Raw genomic sequence first — 25050 nt, forward strand, 5'->3', positions numbered from 1 at the left:
AAACTGAAGTGATATCAGGTGTTCCCCAGGGAACCGTTCTGGGACCTCTGCTGTTCCTGATCTATATAAATGACCTGGGTGACAATCTGAGCAGTTCTCTTAGGTTGTTCGGAGATGATGCTGTAATTTACCGTCTAGTAAGGTCATCCGAAGACCAGTATCAGTTGCAAAGCAATTTAGAAAATATTGCTGTATGGTGTGGCAGGTGGCAGTTGACGCTAAGTAACGAAAAGTGTGAGGTGATCCACATGAGTTCCAAAAGAAATCCGTTGGAATTCGATTACTCGATAAATAGTACAATTCTCAAGGCTGTCAATTCAACTAAGTACCTGGGTGTTAAAATTACGAACAACTTCAGTTGGAAAGACCACATAGATAATATTGTGGGGAAGGCGAGCCAAAGGTTGCGTTTCATTGGCAGGACACTTAGAAAATGCAACAAGTCCACTAAAGAGACAGCTTACACTACACTCGTTCGTCCTCTGTTAGAATATTGCTGTGCGGTGTGGGATCCTTACCAGGTGGGATTGACGGAGGACATCGAAAGGGTCCAAAAAAGGGCAGCTCGTTTTGTATTATCACGTAATAGGGGAGGGAGTGTGGCAGATATGATATGCGAGTTGGGATGGAAGTCATTAAAGCAAAGACGTTTTTCGTCGCGGCGAGATCTATTTACGGAATTTCAGTCACCAACTTTCTCTTCCGAATGCGAAAATATTTTGTTGAGCCCAAGCTAAATAGGTAGGAATGATCATCACAATAAAATAAGAGAAATCAGAGCTCGAACAGAAAGGTTTAGATGTTCGTTTTTCCCGCGCGCAGTTCGGGAGTGGATTGGTAGAGAGATAGTATGATTGCGTTCGACGAACCCTCTGCCAAGCACTTAAATGTGAATTACAGAGTAATCAAGTAGATGTTAAGGTCGGCGACAGAACTGCATGAGTCAGTTCTTCCGGCTGCGAGAGCCTCTCCTAGCCACCAGGCGGGTGATTTTGACCCTACCGTCTTAAGCGGTCGGCACACGGACCGTGCTGTGGAACGTTAACGTTGAGCGTGCCAACAAGTTCAACGTGCTGCTGAACGCTCAGGAACGATGCGACTTGTGCACACGGTACGTGGGCCCCAACGTGGTAAACGCAATCGCAACGCACTCCAGCGGCAGTTGAGGGATGTTTCTTGTTCGTAAATCACACTGTTTGCCGGCCGGAGTGGCCGTGCGGTTCTAGGCGCTGCAGTCTGGAGCCGAGCGACCGCTACGGTCGCAGGTTCGAACCCTGCCTCAGGCATGGATGTGTGTGATGTCCTTAGGTTAGTTAGGTTTAATTAGTTCTAAGTTCTAGGCGACTGATGACCTCGGAAGTTAAGTCGCATAGTGCTCAGAGCCATTTGAACCATTTTTGAAATCACACTGTATACTCAACGGGCGCGCGTCAAATTCCCGCGTTAGCTCTATTAAAACGCACATTTCCACCATCGTCCACGAAAAGTTAAGTACCAATCAATAAGGACACAGGCTTATAAAAGTTCCATTACAAACAGTGCGTTACAGATTTGGAGTATTTCTCCGCATAAGATAAACATTATTTCATCATTCCCACATTTTAGTACAACCCTAAGGTCAGTCTCAGTTGATCACTGTTCCTAACCAGTAGCAGAATCTTTGCAACACGTGAATTACGAAGCGTAAAAGAAAAAGGAGCAAAATATCTTTATACAAGTAGTGCAAGCTGTCCTGTAGATTAAGCCAACCGAACAAAGTCACCCCTCAGAAAAAGTTGAACTTATATTTACATAACATTAACTGTTATAGTAGATACTTATATTAAACTAATAATAAAGTATCAGAACCTAATAAAAACGCGAAAGTTAGGAAAAAAATTGGAAGTATCAAGACAGGAACCACCGCCTAATAACTAGCGCAATACTGGGCAGTGACGCTACTCATTAAGCTAAATCAGCACATCTTTTGTATATAATCATATAATGTTACCCCTTGCTGAAGACCGTAATCGTAGATATGTTACTAATTGAAATTCAATTATAGCAAATTGTACCAAGAACAATACGTTTTGGATGGATCTTCAGGGTGTCGCTGCCTACAAATAGCCTACTCTCATTATACGCAAGTTACAATAATTCTTTTGCCACGAATATGATCTTTCTCATTATTTTATTGGAACGAATCACACAGTTAACAACGGGTTTTGCAGTGATTCTCAATTTGCTGGTGCTCAGAAACGGCATATATACTTATAGGCTTGAAATGATTGCCAATATGGCGCCTCACAACTCTGTACTGAAGGGAGACGGCGCGCGTGTGGCGTAGGTGGCGTTGTGACATCTCATTGGTCAACGCTCAGACGCACTCTCAGAATATCTGACATGCCAGATATCGCTCTGCACGTTCGGAAAGACTCCCGAACGTGGTAATCCACGCTATGACGTCAGAGACTCGGCACGCTCAACGTTCAACGTTCGGATGCACGGTCCGTGTGCCGGCGGCAGTAGGACGCACTCGAAACTCATCCTAGGGACCGACGCCGCCGTATTCAGCCTCCATCGTTTTTCGCTTGGCGCGGCCAGACCGTATCCAGGATAGACTTTTCTGCTCATATGTTGCTATTATGCAGGGAAGCTTCATCTGACAGAATATTTCCCATACAAGTGTATTTGTCTATGAAGGTCCTAATTGTGTCAGGCTCTGGAATCATCATACTGTCAAGTCTTCATACCTGTGAGATACTGTAATTATGATTATGTTATTATCGACGGAGCAGACGTTTTTTCCTTGGTCAATAAACTTTTGTAAACTTTGATTTCGGTTTTCCCTGTACCGGTTTCAGCGACACATCATTAATGTTGCGCTTCCGCCTTATCACGCCATATGAGGGTCGAAAACGGTAGGGTTGAAAAAGCATAAGCATCCTTTGATGCTTCAGACCACGGTCAGATTTCGTCTAATGGTATTGAACGGTCACTAGCGGATCCAACCTGTGTGCGACAGCAAAACCTGAGCTCACACTGCACTCGGAAGCGGTGCCATCACGCTCAGTGGGGGAGTGGCCCTACAACATTCTTAGAGAAGTGTCGGAACGTTCGGGGTGTCAGCAGTGTAAAACTTTGTCAGTAACATCTCCCCGTCCCTCATCGCACTGCGAACTGTCGTTTTCGTTCGCGAAATGTGTGGGAATCAACGCCCCAAGGGAAGCGGTGGTTTCACTGACATCCTGAGGGCTTTTCTTGTTGGTTCTGAGCGGCAGTGAGGGTGAAATATATTTCCTAGGCCAGCCTTTAGAAAACCGCGCGATTCCAACGCTGGGTGTCGCTGTTCTGGTCGCCATAGCAGAGACGTCAGAAGAAGGGGTGAAATGTGGATAAGAGGGGCGGTGCCCCAACCTTCTAATCGTGCGTCACGTTCAGGGTGGCGTTGGGCAGAATTGTCGTGAAATTTGGCGCCAGTGTGACATGAGTAGCCCAGCTTACAGCTCACATTAACCTTACAGCTGTCTCGCCACCTCGCTGTTTGAAGCGCCACTGAGCCCACGGGTGACGTCTCAGGGCGCTACGCTCTTGTGCCGTTACAGAGGAAGGTTGTAGACACCTTTGAGCCAAATTTCAAACTTCTGCGTCGCAATGGAAGACATCTACATCTACATCTACAGTGATACTCCGCAAGCCACCCAACGGTGTGTGACGGAGGGCACTTTACGTGCCACTGTCATTACCTCCCTTTCCTCTTCCACTCACGTATGGTTCGCGGGAAGAACGACTGCCGGAAAGCCTCCGTGCGCGCTCGAATCTCTCTAATTTTACACTCGTGATCTCCTCGGGAGGTATAAGCAGGGGGAAGCAATATATTCGATACCTCATCCAGAAACGCACCCTCTCGAAACCTGAAGAGCAAGCTACACCGCGTTGGAGAGCACCTCTCTTCCAGAGTCTGCCACTTGAGTTTGCTAAACATCTCCGTAACGCTATCACGCTTACCAAATAACCCTGTGACGAAACGCGCCGCTCTTGTTTGGATCTTCTCTGTCTCCTCCATCAACCCGATCTGGTACGGATCCCACACTGATGAGCAATACTCAAGTATTAGTGTGCTCTCTGCCGCCGTTGGATAAGCAGCTGCCAACAGCAAGTCGTATACTCTTAGCTCACTTATTTGTTACATAGTTTAATTCTTAATTTCTTTGCGTGTTTTTCGGTACTTGCATTGTTTAATTCATAAATTTCGGGCGTATTATAGTATTTGAGAGTTGTAGCATCGCGCTTTAGTATCTGAATAGTGTAAATTCGCGTAGTCATCTGTCTTCTGTTTTTGTTTTGAACGGTCAGTGTCGGTTGGCCACAGCCAGTGTGCTCCCTGCCGCAGTTGGATAAGCAGCAGCCAGCAGCAAGTCGTATACTCTTAGCTCACTTATTTGTTACATAGTTTAATTCTTAATTTCTTTGCGTGTTTTTTTTTTTTTTTTTTTTTTTTTGAAGACAAATACGGGGTTTCGAAAAAGTGACCCTTTAATCTTGTTGCGCAGTGTAATTTGATATGGACTGAGTATTAATTTATCGACTTTCTGAATATTAATCGGATCGACCTTCGTGATATGTCAAATCATCCGTAATTTTGCGTATAGTAAAATGTATTTTATTGTGACACTCTCTCTGTTTGTGGTAAAGGCTGAAGCTACTGCGACCTTGTGGCAGGCTAGTGAATAGTGTCTGCTCTTCAAGGCGAATACGCGGGATCTCTGTGTCCTTCACAGCGACCACTCTCTCCGTATCTGTTCAGGTCCCTAATGTACACTACAAGGACTGTTAACGGCACTAAACACCATCAACACAAATGCATTATGGTTGGTCTTCTAACTGTCTCAGAAAATTACATCTCCATTCATTTACATACCCGATGATGGTGTGTACGCGTACGGAATTACGTTGACATCTGACCGTGTCTTCTGAAAGCTTTACTTGTTTTTTCAGGCTCTGGATATAAACATTGAGATTAATGAAACGTTATGTTTGGAGCAGAGCTCTGTATGTATATGAAACGTGTACAGGGGAGAAGACAAATGAAATGAAGTGTTTGAAAAGTGGTGTTACAGAATACTGTTACAGATCAGACGAATTAATCCAGTAAAGAATGAAGAATTTGCGGAACGACTGAATGAGGAAAAATTCCTAAAAAAACAACAAACGAAACAAAAAAGGAAGGAAAATTGCGATTTAATGTCCGGTCGACTACGAAGTCATTGGGGACAGCCCACAAGCAAGGACTGGGGGAAAAAGGGGGGGGGGAGAGTAATGGCCCTTATCCAGTTCATATAACCAATGAAAACCTGAGGCTGGATCGGAAAGGGGATTTGAAATACGAGTCACTCGATATTGCAGACTGACTTTGGGGCGTCAACATTCTGAGGAAAGATTCAGTTAAGTTTTAGTGACACAAAATTCTTCTCTAGCCGAATGATTCCTGTACCAGCTGAACGAGCTTGATGCAGTGGTAACGCAAAAGTTGTGCTGAATGATTCTTGAAGGTGGGGGAATTTTGATGACTGGTAATAAATGGTGATTGGTGTTTCACTGGGATAGTTTCTGGACTCGCTCTTTGTCCTTACATTGAACGCCTGTCCTAAGAACTATCAGCCGTATTTTCTCTTGTGCTTCGGTAGGTATTTACAGTTTCTCTTTTTAAATATGTGCGTGGAGTCGGCCCAGACGAAATAATGCTCATCACATCTTGTATATGACTCACAGTGTCAACGAAAAACGTCAGTTTGTTTCCAGTACAGTCTTAAAATGTAATTTTATGTCTCCCTTTGATAGAGCTGTCCCATATAGACTAGTGCGATATTCTGTTTAACGATATGTCTTAACATGGACAGCAAAACACATTAATATTGTGAATATTTGCAATAACATTAATATTATTAATATTTGCTCAGTTGCTACATCAGTTAAGCTTTATCATACAGATAATAAAAATTAAGTCTTTTGCAACTCAATGTTATATTTGTGTGTACCAATCGTGTGTCGCCTATTGATACTAGGTATGTTCAGTGCTCTATAATAGAAATAAAATTATTTAATCACATATATTTTAGATGAGGTCTGTCGTGATTCTTGGCAGTTCATTTACATCTAACTATTCTATTTGCAACTATATGGTTCCGTTTTTTCACTTTCACTCATTTTATGTGTTGTTCTGTATGTGCTAAATGCACGTGCTACAGGTTTCTTCCAATTGATATTTCACATTTAAAAGTTTCTCAGCACATGGTCTATACGTAGCACACTACACATGTTCTTGCTCACATGCTGTAGTGCTGCCTGAAGGATCATGGGAGCTGTAGAGGGTGAGAGTTGGGTTTGGGTGTCGATGGGATTGGAGGGAGGATGGGTGAGTAGGGGGAGCGCTGTGTGTATGTATGTGTTAATCAAAAAATAATAATAATAGTAAACTATGAATCGGTTTGAATATTGTTCTTCTGTTGTTGCTCGTCTGGTGGTTGAGTATATTTTTATTTTAATTTATGGCCTTCTGGATGAAATATTATTCTTGTTTAGTGATTTTCCCTTTTTTTGTTGTTTGGGATAAGATTTCCGAAAGAATGTGAGCAAGGACATTTCGAATGTACTACAGTACAGGCTATATGCATACAAATGTTTAAATGAGACATATCAATTGGAATAAAACTGCCCTATGAGCATGTAGTGCATGGAGGACAACACATAGAAGCATTAATAGGGCATAAAATGAATGCAAGTGAAGAACTACAACTATATAGTTGTAAATAAAACAGTTCTATTTGAATGCTCAGCCAGCTATCACAACAGATCGATCAAAATATGTATAACTAAATATTTTATTTTCTATTGTAGACCAGTGAAGATGCGTAGCTTGGACAGGCGAAACATGTTTGGTACAGAAGATGCAGATCTGTCTTTATATACACTCCTGGAAATTGAAATAAGAACACCGTGAATTCATTGTCCCAGGAAGGGGAAACTTTATTGACACATTCCTGGGGTCAGATACATCACATGATCACACTGACAGAACCACAGGCACATAGACACAGGCAACAGAGCATGCACAATGTCGGCACTAGTACAGTGTATATCCACCTTTCGCAGCAATGCAGGCTGCTATTCTCCCATGGAGACGATCGTAGAGATGCTGGATGTAGTCCTGTGGAACGGCTTGCCATGCCATTTCCACCTGGCGCCTCAGTTGGACCAGCGTTCGTGCTGGACGTGCAGACCGCGTGAGACGACGCTTCATCCAGTCCCAAACATGCTCAATGGGGGACAGATCCGGAGATCTTGCTGGCCAGGGTAGTTGACTTACACCTTCTAGAGCACGTTGGGTGGCACGGGATACATGCGGACGTGCATTGTCCTGTTGGAACAGCAAGTTCCCTTGCCGGTCTAGGAATGGTAGAACGATGGGTTCGATGACGGTTTGGATGTACCGTGCACTATTCAGTGTCCCCTCGACGATCACCAGTGGTGTACGGCCAGTGTAGGAGATCGCTCCCCACACCATGGTGCCGGGTGTTGGCCCTGTGTGCCTCGGTCGTATGCAGTCCTGATTGTGGCGCTCACCTCCACGGCGCCAAACACGCATACGACCATCATTGGCACCAAGGCAGAAGCGACTCTCATCGCTGAAGACGACACGTCTCCATTCGTCCCTCCATTCACGCCTGTCGCGACACCACTGGAGGCGGGCTGCACGATGTTGGGGCGTGAGCGGAAGACGGCCTAACGGTGTGCGGGACCGTAGCCCAGCTTCATGGAGACGGTTGCGAATGGTCCTCGCCGATACCCCAGGAGCAACAGTGTCCCTAATTTGCTGGGAAGTGGCGGTGCGGTCCCCTACGGCACTGCGTAGGATCCTACGGTCTTGGCGTGCATCCGTGCGTCGCTGCGGTCCGGTCCCAGGTCGACGGGCACGTGCACCTTCCGCCGACCACTGGCGACAACATCGATGTACTGTGGAGACCTCACGCCCCACGTGTTGAGCAATTCGGCGGTACGTCCACCCGGCCTCCCGCATGCCCACTATACGCCCTCGCTCAAAGTCCGTCAACTGCACATACGGTTCACGTCCACGCTGTCGCGGCATGCTACCAGTGTTAAAGACTGCGATGGAGCTCCGTATGCCACGGCAAACTGGCTGACACTGATGGCGGCGGTGCACAAATGCTGCGCAGCTAGCGCCATTCGACGGCCAACACCGCGGTTCCTGGTGTGTCCGCTGTGCTGTGCGTGTGATCATTGCTTGTACAGCCCTCTCGCAGTGTCCGGAGCAAGTATGGTGGGTCTGACACACCGGTGTCAATGTGTTCTTTTTTCCATTTCCAGGAGTGTATATGAAACGTATACAGTGGAGAAGACAACTGAAATGAAGTCTTTGAAGAGTGGTGTTACCTGACAACACTTCATTTGCACTGAATACACTGCTAAGCACTGAAATGCTCTTTATCTGTGTAGTTCTCCTGTAGGGTTTTCGTCACGTGATTCAAATTACAATTTCACGGCTTGAGGCAACAGTTTGGCCAATGAAGAAGCTTGGTTTTCTTCCTGGCACGACATTTGGCACATCTCAGAATAATCATGTATGCACAAAAGAAGAATTAATAGGTCGAAAATTTTATGTGAATGGTTTGTTACCAAGTCCCAACATTCACTCGCTGAATTATCTCAGATGCAAACATTTAAGTAAAATACACATTGCATAGACAGCTGTTGTGACATCAGCTGGCAACAGCGAAGGAGAACAAGTTTAACATGCAATTCAGCCAAATAAATACAATCATTTAGGAAGAATCTAGCATAAACTGCCGCGCGGGATTAGCCGCGCAGTCTGAGGCGCTGCAGTCATGGACTGTGCGGCTGATCCCGGCGGAGGTTCGAGTCTTCCCTCGGGCATGGATGTGTGTGTTTGTCCTTAGGATAATTTAGATTAAGTAGAGTGTAAGCTTGGGACTGATGACCTTAGCAGTTAAGTCCCATAAGATTTTACACACATTTGAACATTATTTTTAGCGTAAACTACATTCTGTATCTGTGGGGGAAACGATGAACAAAACGAGACATGAGTTTCTACCGCTGTATACAACGTAAAAATAACTTACGGGTGCGCAGCTCGGTAATATCGTCGACAGCCGCTGTTATTTCGCCAGGTGATCACCTTGTAAGTTTGCAGAAAAAACTGCAGCAAGTAAAAGCTGTGCAATGGAATTTAAAAGGGGTTCCTTTTCGTCTGATTGCAACATTGGTACTCCAACATATCGTGTAACAGAATACTTTGATACTACCTTGAGCCCGTTAGTTGGTCAATGTGAGCATCACATTAGGAAGCTGGCTGATTTCTTACGTCGATTAGAGGGAATGTGTTTGAGTGTCTGACGCTCTAGATAGCTTTGAGTGGTCTCTCTCTTCACTCATGTTCCTCTTTCTGATTCGTTACGGTTAATTGGAGATAGTTTTGGTATTGAAATAACAAACCTAGTTCGACCTGTGTTGACTTCCTCGTAATTTTTATTCGGGGACCAATACTATGAGAGAACAGATGTAACTGCGATGGGAAGCCCGTTGCACGTATTATTCCAAATTTGTTTGTAGAAGACTTCGAGGAACGTGCGTTGGAGTCGGCGACTTTGAAACCTGCTTTTTTTCTGAGATATGTATACGATGCTTTTGTTTTGTTGTTTGGCCTCATGGCAGTGGGAATTTGAAAGGAATTTTTAGAACGCCTGAATTCAATCCTACCAAATATTCATTTCACGATGGAGGTAGAAATGGACTGCTGCCTTCCACTTCCTTGATGCTTTGGTCAGAATGAAGGTTGATGGTACGTTGGGATATGCTGCTTAAAGGAACCCTGCTCTCACTGACTTGTATCTGAGGGCTGGTAGTTGTCACCGTACACCTCAACATGAAGAGGCACTTCGCACGTTGGTTCGCAGGGCCCAGGTCATTTCAGACCCTAAGAATTTGTCACCTGAGTTAACCTCTCTTGAGATCAACTTTCGTCGAATTGATATAGTGAAAGACAGATCAGACGTTCATTGCACGGTGAACCGGGTGAGTGATGAAGGCAGCAAAGCCTTTCTGCCTTACGCGGGCAGCCTTTGCAACAAGGCTGGTCATATTTTGCCGAAATATGATGTTAAATGTTGTTTTCCGACCTCCATTTAAGATTAGGATTCTCTTAGGCTCCGTTAAGGATGGCCTTGGTTTGCTTAAGCAGGTGTCCATCGTTTTCCCTGCAGTTGTGGCAGGTTGTATTTCGGTCAGACTATTAGGACCGTGGAGAACCGATGTAGTGATCGTAAGCGTCACACACTCTTATAACAGCCGAGCAAATCAGCTATTGCAGAAGATTGTCTGTGCACCGGTCATCCTATGGAACATAACAACACGGACACTCTAGCATGCACCTCCAGCTATTGGGATCGTATTATTAGGACTGAAATTATGTGTGTGTGTGTGTGTGTGTGTGTGATCTTTCCGGAATTGCTCTGCAAACCGAGGCTTGCCACTTGCTGCAGTCTTGCCTTTAAAATGGGAGGATATACACCTGCCGAAAAATCGGCGAGTGTCGACAACGTCATTCGGCTGCATTACCGTGAGTTATTTGAACGCTAAACAAAATGCAAGAGTCTGATGCAAAGCTATTACGTTGAACCTTGATCAAACTGAGATTCACGGAAACCCTCTGATTTGACTGGTGTGCTATATTTCACTTCTGTGCCTTGATCCACAAGCATTTCCTTGCGCCCTCCTTTGTGAACCTACCTACTGTAAACATAAAAGTCAGTGAGTGTAAACATGGGACCGAATATCCATACTGAGACTAAATGTGTTATTTTAGCTGAGGCAATTGCGTGTAGGAGGTCAGAGCGGACTTTCTGGTTCTGTTCGTGCATCCATAGGTAACAACAGTAACCACTCTCACAGAAATTTACGTTTGTATTTCGATTAATAACACTACAGTATAAACGCGCTGCTCACACTGTTTTGGTCTCAAACATATGGCGGAGTGCATAAGATGTTGGCATCACGTTTAAGGCGTCAGGGAATCTCCATAGATTGATTCTAACCACCATGGTTTCTGCATATCTGGCAATCGTAGATAACACCAGCATCGACGGATCGAAAGTTAAATCGAAAGAAGCTTTGTTTCGAGCGCCATCTTCTTTCTGGTGCACAGTGGGGTTGATTATGATGACGTGTGTTAAGTGTACTTTGTAAGTTTATGAACAGAGGTTAACAAAATCCGAGGAACCATAGCAATGGAGGCAACTGAACACACCACAGGAAGAGCGCCGTTTCATATGAACAAGGTTAGAGAGTACTTAAAATTAATGTGAACAGCACAACAACAAACGAAGTGAATAATGAAGTAAAAATCTTCCGGGTGTGGTACCGCGTGGCAGTGTAGAAAACTATACTAGAGAAACGAACGTTTCGGCCACGGTTACATTTGCATCGTCTGCTGGCGTGTTTTAGCTGTGCAGAATCACAGTACGTCAAAATTTCAAAAAAAACGTTGTTACCATTGGTCTGTTGAGGCGGAAGAAGCGGGAACTCGGTTGTAATGAGCTACTACGGTGGACGGAGTGGAGACCTTCTGTTTATTGCATTCTGTGCCAAGACTGGTGATCATCGGCGAATGAAGCGTGGCTTCCTGGTTTCCTCTTGCTGGTCGCACTGCAGATTTGCTATGTTGCCACGGACGAGTGTAGCCCTCGTATACTTCTCCATACTGAATATTCTCTCATATAATTAATCTCCACAGAGTTTTTTTTTTTTTTTCTATCGTTTCGGCCTGCTATGGACCACGAAGGTTTTTATTTCTTCCCTGGTTCCTCTTTTGCCAGTAGATTTTCATTTCGGCTGCCTGTGCTTCTTTTCTCTGTTTTGACCATTTGCAGGCAGGACGTGGAACTGGCGTCGTAAGCGAAATAAGGTTTTTAGTAATTTTGACTTTCTCTCTGAAAATTTCTCGATCCTGAATGTCATCAAATGAAATTTCAGCTTCCTGTAAATTCTTTTTAGCTTGGCTTGCCCATTTTGAATACGATTTTGTTTTTGAAATTGATGAATGTATGCGATGAGTAAGTCTTTACGGGTTCATTCTTTCCAGATGACCAAAAAGCATCATTCTCCTCTTCTTCACGCTGGTAACAATGTCTTCTGTATGTTTTTGTTTGTATAATTCACAGTTGTGTCTTCGGCGGAATTCTCCGTTTTCTTTGATAGGGGCAAGGATTTTCCTCAAAATTTTTCGGTCTTTTATTTCAAGTTTTCTTAGTGGTCCTGTCTTCTTCATGTTTAAACATTCTGATGCATACAAAGCTGATGGTCTAATGACGATGTTATATTGACAAAGTGTTAGGTTTAAAGACAGGCTTTTGTTTTTGTATAAGTCTTTGCACAGATGAAAAGCACCTCCTAGTTTAGTACACCTACTTTCTACAGCTGCATTTTCTGAACCGTCAGGTGTAATTATTTCTCCAAGATATTTAAATTTCTTCGACTGCTTGATTTTATCTTGTTGTATTTTAATATGAGGAGCAGCGTGTTTGATGTTTGTGATGAATTCAGTTTTGTTAAATGCTGTTTTTAGGCCAGTCTTAGCAGCAATTGATTGTAGGCTGTACACTCGAACTTTAGCTCTTAGCTTCGTCAATATTATTTGCAATGAGTGCCAGATCATCAGCAAAAGCCAAACAGTTTCCACTGAGGCCATTTCTTTAGTGTCCAATTTGAATCCCATCACCTGGCGGTACGGTTGTTTTCCACTCTCCGACTATCTTTTCCAGGACACAGTTGAGAAGCAATGGAGACAGCAGGTCATCTTGTCTCACCCCTGTACAGATTTCAAATGGTTCTGGTAGTTCGCCTCTGAACTTGACCTTTGACACTGTGTTGTTTAAAGTGGCGCTTATCAGATTGATTGTTTTCCTATCTAGACCAAATTCGGCAAGGGTGTTCTATATTGTTTCTCGATAAATTGAGTCATACACTTTTTGAAAGTCGACAAAGGTCACAACAAACGTTTTTGATTTGGCTTATGGTGTAACAGATTTCAGGTTATGGATCTGCTCTGCACAGGATCTTGATGTCCTGAAGCCAGCTTGATATTAGCCCAGTTGTTGATCTAAGACTGATTCAGCTCTGTTTAACAACATGCTACGGTCCAGTCTGGAGGTGGAATTTCAATTTCACTATGATATCATGGCGATGTTTTATTGTATCGTGATCTGCGTATTTCCACATTTCAGCCAAGATGCGATCCTCACCTCCAGATTTGTTATTTAGCGAGACTTGTATAGTTTTCATGATTTCATTTAATGTAGGAGGGGGACTATCTGCAGGAGGAACAGTAGGATAGAATACAAGCTTTCCATTATGATTTTCAGCATTCAGTAGGGATGAAAAGTAATTTCCAAAAGCTGCAGCACATGATTTGTCATTCAGACTTAGTTTTCCATCGAGTCCTCTTATATGTAACGTAGGAGGTTTTAACTTCGATAGTTGTGATTTAAAGGCTTTATAAAATTTCCGAGTGTGATGTCTTTTAAAATTCGCTTCTATTTCATCTATTTGGTTTTTGTTAAAGAGTCTCTTAGTTGTTCTCAATACTTTTGATGTATCTTTCCTAACCTAATCTCCACAGTGTACTTTTGTTAAATGTTTTTCTATTTCCATTTTACTCTGAAGACGAGGTTTGTACCTCGAAACATGTTGCTTCAGAAAATAATTTAAGTAAATGAACAAAATTTTGTGAGTGGTAGAGTTATTATTATTATTATTTTGAGCTTTTCCTCATTACAGAGGCTTATCTCCAACATAATAATTTGCTTGGAAATTACAATACAAACATTAAACGTTCTTAGACTATATTTTAAAATATTCCTCCAGGTGTTTCGATCTTGTTTGTCCTCTTCCTCTGCGCCCATTCTCCTCATTGTGTGCTGTACATTTTGGAGCTAGGTGGTCATTGGTCGTCCTCTTCTTCTTCTCCCCTCCGGTTCCCACTCCAGTATCAATTTTGGTATTCTGGTTTTCTCCATTCGTCGTACATGCCCATATCACTGTAATTTCTTCCTGTCCATTACGTCATATATTCTTTCTTTTATTTCCATTCTCCACATTATTTCGGTGTTCCTTATCTTTTCTTTCCTGGAGATTCTTGCCGATCTTCTCCAGAAGTTCATCTCTAGAGCATGTTAATTGTCCAGGTCTCCGTTCCATACAGAATCACACTCTCTAATATGGATTTGTATATTAATTTTTTAGTTCTGCTCATTACATTCCTGCTACATAAGACTGAGTTAAGCATCCCAATAACACTCCGTCCGCTACTAATTCTTTCATTGATTTCTGACTCTGATTTTCCCTCGATTTCTAAAATGGATCCCAAATAACAGAAAGTGTTTATCTTTTTGATTTTCTTTCCTTCAATGTATAGCTCATCTGAACCATTAGTCAAGTATTCTGTTTTTTGGTAATTAATCTTCAAACCCCAAGTTTTGTATGCTACTGCTAGTTGATTGCACATATAGTTAGCATCCTCCCCATCTTGTGCTACGACTACTTGATCATCAGCAAACAATAAATGACGTAGGTAAACTCCATCTCTTATTTCTAATCCCATACTATTACATTTATGAGACCATGTTCTAAGGCTAATATCTAGATAGATTTTAAAGAGTGATGGTGACATGGGACAGCCCTGTAAAAGGTCTTTGCTTGTTCTAAATTTCTGTGAAAGTTTATTACCAACGTTCACTTGGCAAATGTTATCTTTATACATTTGTTGTATTATTTTAATCAAGAAAGCGTTTATGTTTGCCATATGTAGTGCTCTCCAAAGTAATTTTCTTGCAACAGTATCACACGCTTTTTCTAGATCTATGAAAATTAATCCTATATTTTTTGATTTTTTCCTATGTTTCTCCAAAATCTGTAGTAATGTGAAAATGTGGTCTACACATGATCTCCCAGCCGTGAATCCACATTGTTCTTCTTGGGTTCTAAAATTTTTTTCCAGAGTGTTTTTAATTACTTTCGCACAAATTCTCATTAATGGGTTTGTAACACAAATTCCTCGATAGTTTGAACAAATTTTGCGATCCCCTTTCTTAAATATTGTAGTAATGTAACCTAGCTTCATCTCGTTGGGTATTGAATCTCCATGTATCATTTTGTTGAAGAGCTGTGTTATCAGTTTCACAATTTTGTCACCACCATATTTCAGACACTCCAGATTGATATTGCCTGGTCCCGGTGATTTACCATTCTTTCCTGTTCTCAACGCCTGAAGTACTTCACTTTCTAAAATCTGGACCTCATCATCTTCATTTCCTTTTTCTTCCACTGTTCCTTCTTCTAGATATTCTTTTCTGTCCTCATTTAATAATTTTTGGAAATACTCTTCCCATTCCTTTTGTGTTATCAGTTGGAGATTAGTTTTGCTTTTTGTATCCTGTCGAAGCCCTTTTAATACTGACCATGCTTCTTTTGCTCTCCCAAATCCTAATTTGCTATTCACCTTGGCACATGTTCTTTCCCATGCTTCATTTTTTGCCATCCTTATTTTTTTCATCGCTTCATTCTTCGTTTCCTTGTATATTGATCTTGTTTCTTCTGACTGGTAGAGGTATCCGAAAAATGTTTTAATATTTTTCAAACAGTCTCGTTACGTCGCCCTCCGCAGGTGGACGTGGTGCTGCTGATGGACGCCGCGGACCGCCGCTTTGGCTTCTCTGTGGCGGGCGGCCAGGACGACGGCGCCTCTGCCCGGGTGGACCACGTGCAGCCAGGTGAGTACCCAGCAGAAGACACTGGCCACGGAGTCGGCGACCACAGCCACGCTTACTGTGGCTAGGGGCCGATTCAGAATGGCAGCTCGAGATCTTTCGCTTAACGCTGTTGGACGTGCGGAATGCTTGACTGAAAGGAGTTCGGGTTTACAGCGTTTCATTTATTTACACAGGGTCCGTCATAATTAACAGCAGTAACTAACACGGCTGAAAATATACGGTAAGAGAAACAAAAACTTTCCACTACACGTGTTGTTGTTGTTGTGGTCTTCAGTCCTGACACTGGTTTGATGCAGCTCTCCATGCTACTCTATCCTGTGCAAGCTTCTTCATCTCCCAGTACCTACTGCAACCTACATCCTTCTGAATCTGCTTAGTGTATTGATCTCTTGGTCTCCCTCTACGATTTTTATCCTCCACGCTGCCCTCCAGTACCAAATTGGTTATCCCATGATGCCTCAGAACATGTCCTACCAACCGGTCCCTTCTTCTGGTCAAGTTGTCCCACAAACTCCTCTTCTCCCCAATTCTATTCAATACCTCCTCATTAGTTACGTGATATACCCATCTAATCTTCAGCATTCTTCTGTAGCACCACATTTCGAAAGCTTCTATTCTCTTCTTGTCTAAACTGTTTATAGTCCATATTTCACTTCCATACATGACTACACTCCATACAAATACTTTCAGAAACGACTTCCTGACATTTAAATCTTTACTCAATGTTAACAAATTTTTCTTCTTCAGAAACGCTTTCCTTGCCATTATCAGTCTACATTTTATATCCTCTCTACTTCGACCATCATCAGTTATTTTGCTCCCCAAATAGCAAAACTCCTTTACTACTTTAAGTGTCTCATTTCCTAATCTAATTCCCTCAGCATCACCCGACTTAATTCGACTACATTCCATTATCCTCGCTTTGCTTTTGTTGATGTTCATCTTGTATCCTCCTTTCAAGACAATGTCCATTCAGTTCAACTGCTCTTCCAAGTCCTTTGCTGTCTCTGACAGAATTACAATGTCATCGGCGAACCTCAAAGTTTTTATTTCTTCTCCATGGATTTTAATACCTACCCCGAATTTTTCTTTTGTTTCCTTTACTGCTTGCTCAATATACAGATTGAATAACATCGGGGAGAGGCTACAACCCTGTCTCACTCCCTTCCCAACCACTGCTTCCCTTTCATGTCCCTCGACTCTTATAACTGCCATCTGATTTCTGTACAAATTGTAAATAGCCTTTCCCTCCCTGAATTTTACCACTGCCGCCTTCAGAATTTGAAAGAGAGTATTCCAGTCAGCACTGTCAAAAGCTTTCTCTAAGTCTACAAATGCTAGAAACATAGTTTTGCCTTTCCTTAATCTTTCTTCTAAGATAAATCGTAGGGTCATTATTGCCTCACGTGTTCCAACATTTCTACGGAATCCAAACTGATCTTCCCCGAGGTCGGCTTCTACCAGTTTTTCCATTCGTCTGTAAAGAATTCGCGTTAGTATTTTGCAGCTGTGACTTATTAAACTGATAGTTCGGTAATTTTCACATCTGTCAACACCTGCTTTCTGTGGGATTGGAATTACTATATTTTTCTTGGAGTCTCAGGGAATTTCGCCTGTCTCATACATCTTGCTCACCAGATGGTAGAGTTTTGTTAGGCCTGGCTCTCCCAAGGCTGTCAGTAGTTCTAATGGAATGTTGTCTACTCCCAGGGCCTTGTTTCGACTTAGGTCTTTCAGTGCTCTGTCAAACTCTTCACGCAGTATCATATCTCCAATTTCATCTTCATCTACCTCCTCTTCCATTTCCATAATATTGTCCTCAAGTACGTCGCCCCTGTGTAGACCCTCTATATACTTCTTCCACCTTTCTGCTTTCCGTTCAAGCCGTTTGCTAGAACCTATTTGGAATGTAAACTTTCCGATTATCTCGACATCTTCTAGGAAGAGTTTAGTTAGAAATATACTGTGAGGAAAAAAAAAAAGAAAAAAAGTCGCACCGAAGGACGGAAATCTGTAGATGTGATGTAAATGTACAGACAAACAAATGATTACAATTTCAGCAGAATTGTTGCATTTATTCAAGAGAAACAGCTTCACAAATTGAACAAGCCAATAACGCGTTAGTCAATCTCTGGCCATTATGTACCCAGTTATGCGGCTTGGTATTGAATGATAGAGTTGTATGCCTCCCTGAGGCATATCGTGCCACACTTCTGTCCAGCTGGCGCGTTAGATCGTCAAAATCCCGAGTTGATTGGACGGCACTGCTCCTAATCCTCCAAACGTTCTCAATTGTGGTGAGATCTGGCGACCTTGCTGGCCAAGGTAGAGTTCGGCAAGCACGGAGACAAGAAGTAGAAACTCTCACCATGTGCGAGCGGGCGTTATCTTGCTCGAAATTAATTCCAGAATGGCTGCCATGAAGGACAACAGAACGTTGTGTAGAATATCGTTGGCTGACTGCTGTGGCCGAGCGGTTCTAGGCGCTCCAGTTCGAAACCGCGCGACTGCTGCGGTCGCAGGTTCGAATCCTGCCCCGGGCATGGATGTGTGTGATGTCCTTAGGTTAGTTAGGTTTAAGTAGTTCTAAGTTCTAGGGGACTGATGACCTCAGATGTTAAGTCCCATAGTGCTCAGAGCTATTTGAACCATTTGAATATCGTTGACGTACCGCTGTGCTCTAGGGCTGCGCATCTTCCTGTCCACAGTGTCTCATCTCTTCGAGCGACCACAACCTATAACTTCCTGAGAAGTTTTCAAAAAGTCCCATCCGAGAATGACGTCATGACTACACTCTTATAAGATGATGAATGCTAAGGGCTGTGTATGGCCACTTATACCCACACGAATGGTACATTTTCCTGTAGGTTTTACATATTTCCCTTTAGCCATCTTCAGCAGAGATGTTTTGCTGTCGAATAATACGGTTTTCTGCAACTGGCGACGGTACGTCTCCGAAATGACTGCAGATGATGCTCCAGAGTCCACAAGAGCTTTGGCTGGTCGGCCATCAATGAGGATATCGACGTAGTTTCCTATCATTTTTGTAGTGATCGACGGTGGAGGATTTTTCTCTTCGGCAGCCTCAACTCCAAGGAAGGTCGCACCCTTTAGTTTTCCAGGTTGCGGCTGCTAGGTGATCGGCTGGAGCTTCTAAACGGCGATGGAGACCTTGATCAGCGAGTAGGGGAGCGTCCTCTCCGGCAGCTAGCTTGCGGCGATGGTGACCTACGTCGTCCTGCACCCACATCTTCTTGTTCATCTTCGTCTGCTCGCGCGGGCGTCATCGAATATCCGCCGCGTTTCTCGACAGTACCGCACAACATGTCCCGGTCGTCCGCAGTGGAAACGTACTGGTTGGCTATCCTGGGTCCTCCAGACGTCAGCCATCCTTGGTGCCCAAACAGGTTCCTCAGGCGGCATTGTAAGAACGTAACTCCGTCTGCGTCTCGACTACTTCACCATTTTAAAGGTAAATGAAGGACGAGAGATCGGGTTCAATGTCTTTTCCACTTCCTCCCTTATGACCTCCTGAAGCGTCTCGGTTTTTTGCTCACCGTGCAATCCAAGTGCCTTCTGAAGTTCCTCTCTCACTATCTGACGAAAAACAGTTGTGAAATCAGTTGCTTTCTCCATCACAGACATCCAAGTAGAAAAATACGTTAGCCAAACACACGGTGTGATCCCATTTGTTAAATTTGGCTATACGCTCATGTACCTTCAGCCACTTGTTTGATCTTGGCCATCGTCACCAGAGAACCTGGAAGGATGTCTCATGTGGTGGCACATAGTTGCTGTCATCGTAACGTTCTCTTCTTCTTCTTTTGTCTCCGATAGATTGCGATCTGTTGAATGTGGCTCGAACTCGGGTTTCTCGCCACGTAAACGGCGGCTCTGTCGTGGCCTGATGGGAGCCACTGTGTCACTGATCATGTGTGGTACCACAAGTTCCAATACCAAGTGTCTCCACCAGAATAATATCACGTAGAAGACGATGAAATTCGATGAATGACGAACACTAACTTCACTTTACGAAGGTTTATTCATCACTTGCACATACAAGAGCGCGGAGCGAACTGCCTCCGGCCAGAACACATACAGTATACATACAGCTACAGAACATTCCAGTACAATGAAGCTTGACATTTGTGGATACTTGTTTAAAATTGTCCAGGTGAGTTTTGAAGTCACGACCCTCCAAGCAACAGTTTAGTATGAGAACCACTACACCACGGTACTACTCAGCGTAGATATACGACGAGGGTTTTTGTATATAATTTATAAATATTTCGTACAAATTGTCTGCATTATGATGAATAAAAGTAAAGTTGTCAGAACGACGCCACTGCCACGTAGCGAGCAGGCGCTGTAATTTGAGAGAAGAGCTGTGTTACAACTTACACGTGGTGGTGTGGTCTGGTTGTAGCATTACACGGGTAATCGTCCGTGTAGCCCTCGAAATCATTAAGAAATAATCTTGTGGGGATGTCCATTGCAGTCGGATATACCTTGTGTCACGTGAGAGTTGGAGAGTTAACACAGGTAGTAACCCGTGACGTCATCTCAAGTCGAGATTTTTTTGTTGTGAAATCTTTGCTGAGTGATTGACACATTATACATGTAAATTATTTCTAAATTTTATTAGTTATTTATGGAGTAAAGAATGTAATTAAGCACAATATGTTTTAGGATCAATAGGTAAGGAGTCTTTATGAGACGGATATAAATGTGTTTTGACATAGCAGATCGCAATGCTGCGTTATGCGTGATATTTTTTCTCTTTGGGAAGGGTGATACTTTCTGAGTTGCTCGAGTGCGCGGACAAGTCTTAATCGAGTGCAGGTCCTCCGTAATTTTTGTGAATGGGCATAGAACTGGTAATTCACAACCCGGAGTTTGTTTGGAAAATATTCTAGGGAACCACGGTCAAACTTTGTTTCAAACAAATTGCACGCGGACTTCGAAATACCGGCACGAAGTTTGAGATACGCGGTACGCTGTCGTGCGTTATAGTCACATGAACGATTGAGTGACACTGACCGTGATTTATTGAAATTAACTTAATAATAATTATCAAAGAATTATCGGAAGGGATAGTAAGTGTTCTTGATGCTTAAAGCAAGTGTGAGTTGATTTACTGTTTGAATACGACAGAGATTAATCACGGAATAGTCAGCTAGTTGATACGTTGCTTAGCAACCCATAAACAGATTGTGATACAATTACCAGAACGATCATTTCAATCATTAATGACCACTGTACACACACGATAAAACTAACTACTCTCGTTGTGAATGACATTTGGAACGGATGAGTTTTGCTTCAGCTCCTTTGGATCAAAAAACTTCATCCGAAGTTGAAAATTTACAAACTGTGTCGTGTTCCTTCAGTTTGGTAGAACGGTAGACATTATAGTCTACACTACTATTTACTTTTTTTTTCAAAAAGAGAGCACTTACCTTTTACTTTTAGAGGAATGTTTCTGCTTCAGTCATCGATCTTCACTCACACATAGCACTACGTCATCGTGATCAACCACACACGTGCCCCCTTTCAGCTTCCCTTTTTTGTGTCGAAAACCCTGAGATATAGCCGCGGTACGACGAAGGAAGAAGGAAGAGGAGAAGAGAGAGAAGAAAAGGAAGAGAGGGTCAAAAGGGGGAGGTCACATCGTCCAGTTGTCCCTCTCATTTGGGGAGTGCCTGGCTCAGTCTCATCACATTCAAGACAGAGAAGCACTGATAAAGAAGAGACACTGGCTGATTCATGGAAGGCTGCGTTAAAGTAGAGTGTTTTCGTTGTATACATTTTTATACGGCATTGTTGGAGATACGGTCTCGTAAACTGACAATGGCCGGGAGAGCGGTGTGCTGACCACATGCCGCTCCATATCTGCATCCAGTGATGCCTGTGCGCTGAGGATGACACGGCGGTTGGTCGGTACCGTTGGGGCTTCCAAGCCCTGTTCGGAGAGAGTTTAGCTTTAGTTTATTGTTGCATGTAGCAAACGTCGATGACAATGGGCAGAAACATCCAGTTGAACCATTTCTAGAAGGAAGATTCTTTTAGCTGAAGGTCTACAAGCAGTCTAGAAATGCTATTTTTGTTTTCTTTTGAATAACTTTTTTTTGACATTACGTTAATTGTATTTCATTTATACACATTTACTAATTATAATCAAGTTAAAAAAACATTATAGAGCCCTGGATCCTATCGCCTTGGGATATTTATTGGGAAGGTGCCAAGTACGGTTAACTTTGATTTTTTTTTAAATTTTTTTGAAGATTACTCTTAGACAAGGCGGAAACAAGTGGCGGAACGTTTGAGTGGAGATCGAGAGGTTGTAGGATCGAACCATGGGCGGGTAACTTCTGTTTAATATGCCTTCTAATCTCTCAGTAGTGGGGAGATCCGGCAGAAACAAAACATGGCTCTGATTCCACGTTGCTTCTGAATGGTGGGCTCTGTGTGGTTCCCAAGTCGTGCAGCAACCGTAAACCATAAAATTACCAAATATGCAGGAACCAGTCGCAAATTATGTTTTATTTATTCACTTTTGCAAATCGATTTCAACTGATTAATAGCCATCAACGGTGCTTTCAACCAGTAAGTGCCCTGAGTAGTAATACTGTCTTCAGCAGAGGTCAACATCTGGCAGTGGTTTTCAGTTATTTATCCATGAAGTAAAACGCAGTTTGGGAGACAGCTTTACAGCGTTTAGGTAAAAATGTTTTGGAGCAGCGCAGCACTAGACTCGACTCAGACACAGATGCGAACACGGTCCTCTGTGTGGTGGGCCGAAGTGTACTATTTGTTTGGACACTTTCAAATTTTGCAGAAGATTGGCGACTAGGAGATTTAGGCCTTTTAAGGGTCATAAAGACATTGGCACGAAGTTCTTGAGTCGCACATAGAAATTTCTTGTGGATGGATACACAAGATCTCAAAATACGTCACCAGATGGTTCAGGGATGCATTTCGAAATACAACAATTTCAGACTGCAAGTTTCTATTTCCCTGTGATTAGCAGTCATAATTCGCACTCTTAACTCACAGCAAATTCTTTGAACAACAGACAGCGAACAATCGTAATAAGTATGACTAATACCGAAAAGATAACCGCCTAGTCGTCAGGCGTTGATGTGAGACTTACAGTTTGAATCAATCAAATACTTTTCACTAATAGTTTCCCTGCAATCATCTGAAAGCAACTGCATAACGAAATTCAAAATTTGTGGAGTTTTTCTACACTTCGAGTAAAACTTTTCCTAAAAAGTACTTCAGCAACTTTGCCTCGTTCACACACAGTACGTTCTTTCAGCAGCGCAGCAGATGTCTCAGGTTTCAGCTTTCTGCTTTCCTTGAATCGAATGTAGATGGGGTCCCGGTTCTTTGCGTGGCACGGCCAAGAAGTCTGCCGCAAAGAGTGCACGACACAATCTCAAAAATGCATCACAATGCGTACTTAGCTTCACAAGAAAATTGCTGTAACAAGAGATAATCAGTCATGTAAATCATATGCATTATTCCTAATTTTTCTTTTATTGTGCCTCCTCAAGCAGCACGCACACCCATGATTTGCTTTCAGTATTTTCATTGGTTGTAGACATATTGCTTACATCACGATGTGCGCCAGCCAGAGTGGCCGAGCGGTTCTAGGCGCTACAGTCTGGAACCGCGCGACCGCTACGGTCGCAGGTTCGAATCCTGCCTCGGGCATGGATGTGTGTGATGTCCTTATGTTACTTAGGTTTAAGTAGTTCTAAGTTCGAGGGGACTGATGACCTCAGAAGTTAAGTCCCATAGTGCTCAGAGGCATTTGAACCATTTGTCATCAACTTGGATGCATCAGTTGTTAAGCTGATTGTGCGATAATTCTCGCACTTGTTGGAATTATCTTTGGAATTGTCTGGATGATGATTTTCCGAAAGTCTGTTTGTATATCGCCAGTCTCATTCGCTCTGCACACCAACGTGAACAGTCGTTTTGTTGCTATTTTCCCCGATGATTATAGAATTTCCGGTGGAATGTTATCGATTCAGTTTGCTTTATTTGATCTTGAGTCGTGGGAAGCTCTCTTAGGTTCTGATTCTAGTACAGGTTCCCCTATCTCTTCCCCATCGACTCCTGTTTCCTCTTCAGTCCTCCAGTGTACTCTTTTCGTCCATCCGCTCTCTCCTCTGCACTTAACAGTGAAAAGCCCACTGCGCTGTTTATGTTACCGCTCTTGCTTTAATTTCACCATAATTTGTTTTGACCTTTGTATACATACATAGAGGCTTTATGCACGACTGCGGCGCTATACAAAGCCCGATATTTGTGACATGTGAGCAGAGTAACTTTTGAAGATGCTCGCGTTGGTTGAGTGAAACACGTGAAAATAAAGAAAAGTTACAGGATGATAGGAGATGTAGTGGGCAAAAACTGTAGAGGAAGACAGGGTTTGGAATACAAGTAATTGAGGATGAAGGTTGCAAATGCTACTTTGAGAACAGAAGATTGACACACGAGAGGTATTCGTAGTGAGCCGCATCAAACCAGTCAGAAAACTAATGGCTCAAAAAAAAAAAAAAAAAAAAAAAAAAAAAAAAAAAAAAAAAAGAAATGATAATTTGATAATGGCGCTATACACAGCCAGATCTTTGTAACGTGTGGATCGTGGCTAAGTAACTCGTGAGGATGCTTGCGTTGGTCGAGGGAAGGATGGCAAAGTAAAGAAAAGTTACATGTTACTTTAGCGTACTCTACAATTTTAGTATGTGAAAGTTGGCAAATATCACAGACAAATTCCAAGATTCAATGATACATCACTTGCTGTGAAGCATTTGTATACTTTGTGTATTATTGTTTTGTTCTAATGTGCGTTGATTTCACGCCCTTGATCAAGACACTTGCATCGGCAGCAAACATTACTATATTTATCTTATTATTTTCTGACGTCGGTAGGAGAAAATCAGTGGTATAAGGATCGAGCCTTGGGGATCACCGTACGTAATGGTTCCACACTCTCATTTCAGTGCTTCACCTGCACCTGTTAGGGCAGGTACAACGTCATACTGTACTCGTTTTCCAGTTTCATCCCTTCCGTCGGCGGCGACATCTCTGAAAAGGACGCAGCGCCGAGTAACGTGGCCCGGCATGCCAATTTCCGCACGTCGTGATCGGTGGCGCCAGACTCCCTGGTGCGATGCGCGCCAGTGAGCGAGTGGTT

The 25050-nt window shown here is 43.0% G+C and overlaps 1 protein-coding gene across 1 annotated transcript in view; it reads left to right on the forward strand.

Moving 5' to 3' along the window:
- The window catches only part of LOC126209818 (harmonin-like), a 669201-nt gene that overhangs the window by 107515 nt on the left and 536636 nt on the right, over nt 1–25050 (forward strand). The window contains exon 2 of the mRNA XM_049938951.1: nt 15734–15839. Coding sequence (XP_049794908.1) covers nt 15734–15839 — 106 coding nt within the window. The remainder of the gene's footprint in view (nt 1–15733; nt 15840–25050) is intronic.

The sequence above is a fragment of the Schistocerca nitens genome, chromosome 10 (genome assembly GCF_023898315.1).
Source record: "Schistocerca nitens isolate TAMUIC-IGC-003100 chromosome 10, iqSchNite1.1, whole genome shotgun sequence".
NCBI lineage: Eukaryota > Metazoa > Arthropoda > Insecta > Orthoptera > Acrididae > Schistocerca > Schistocerca nitens.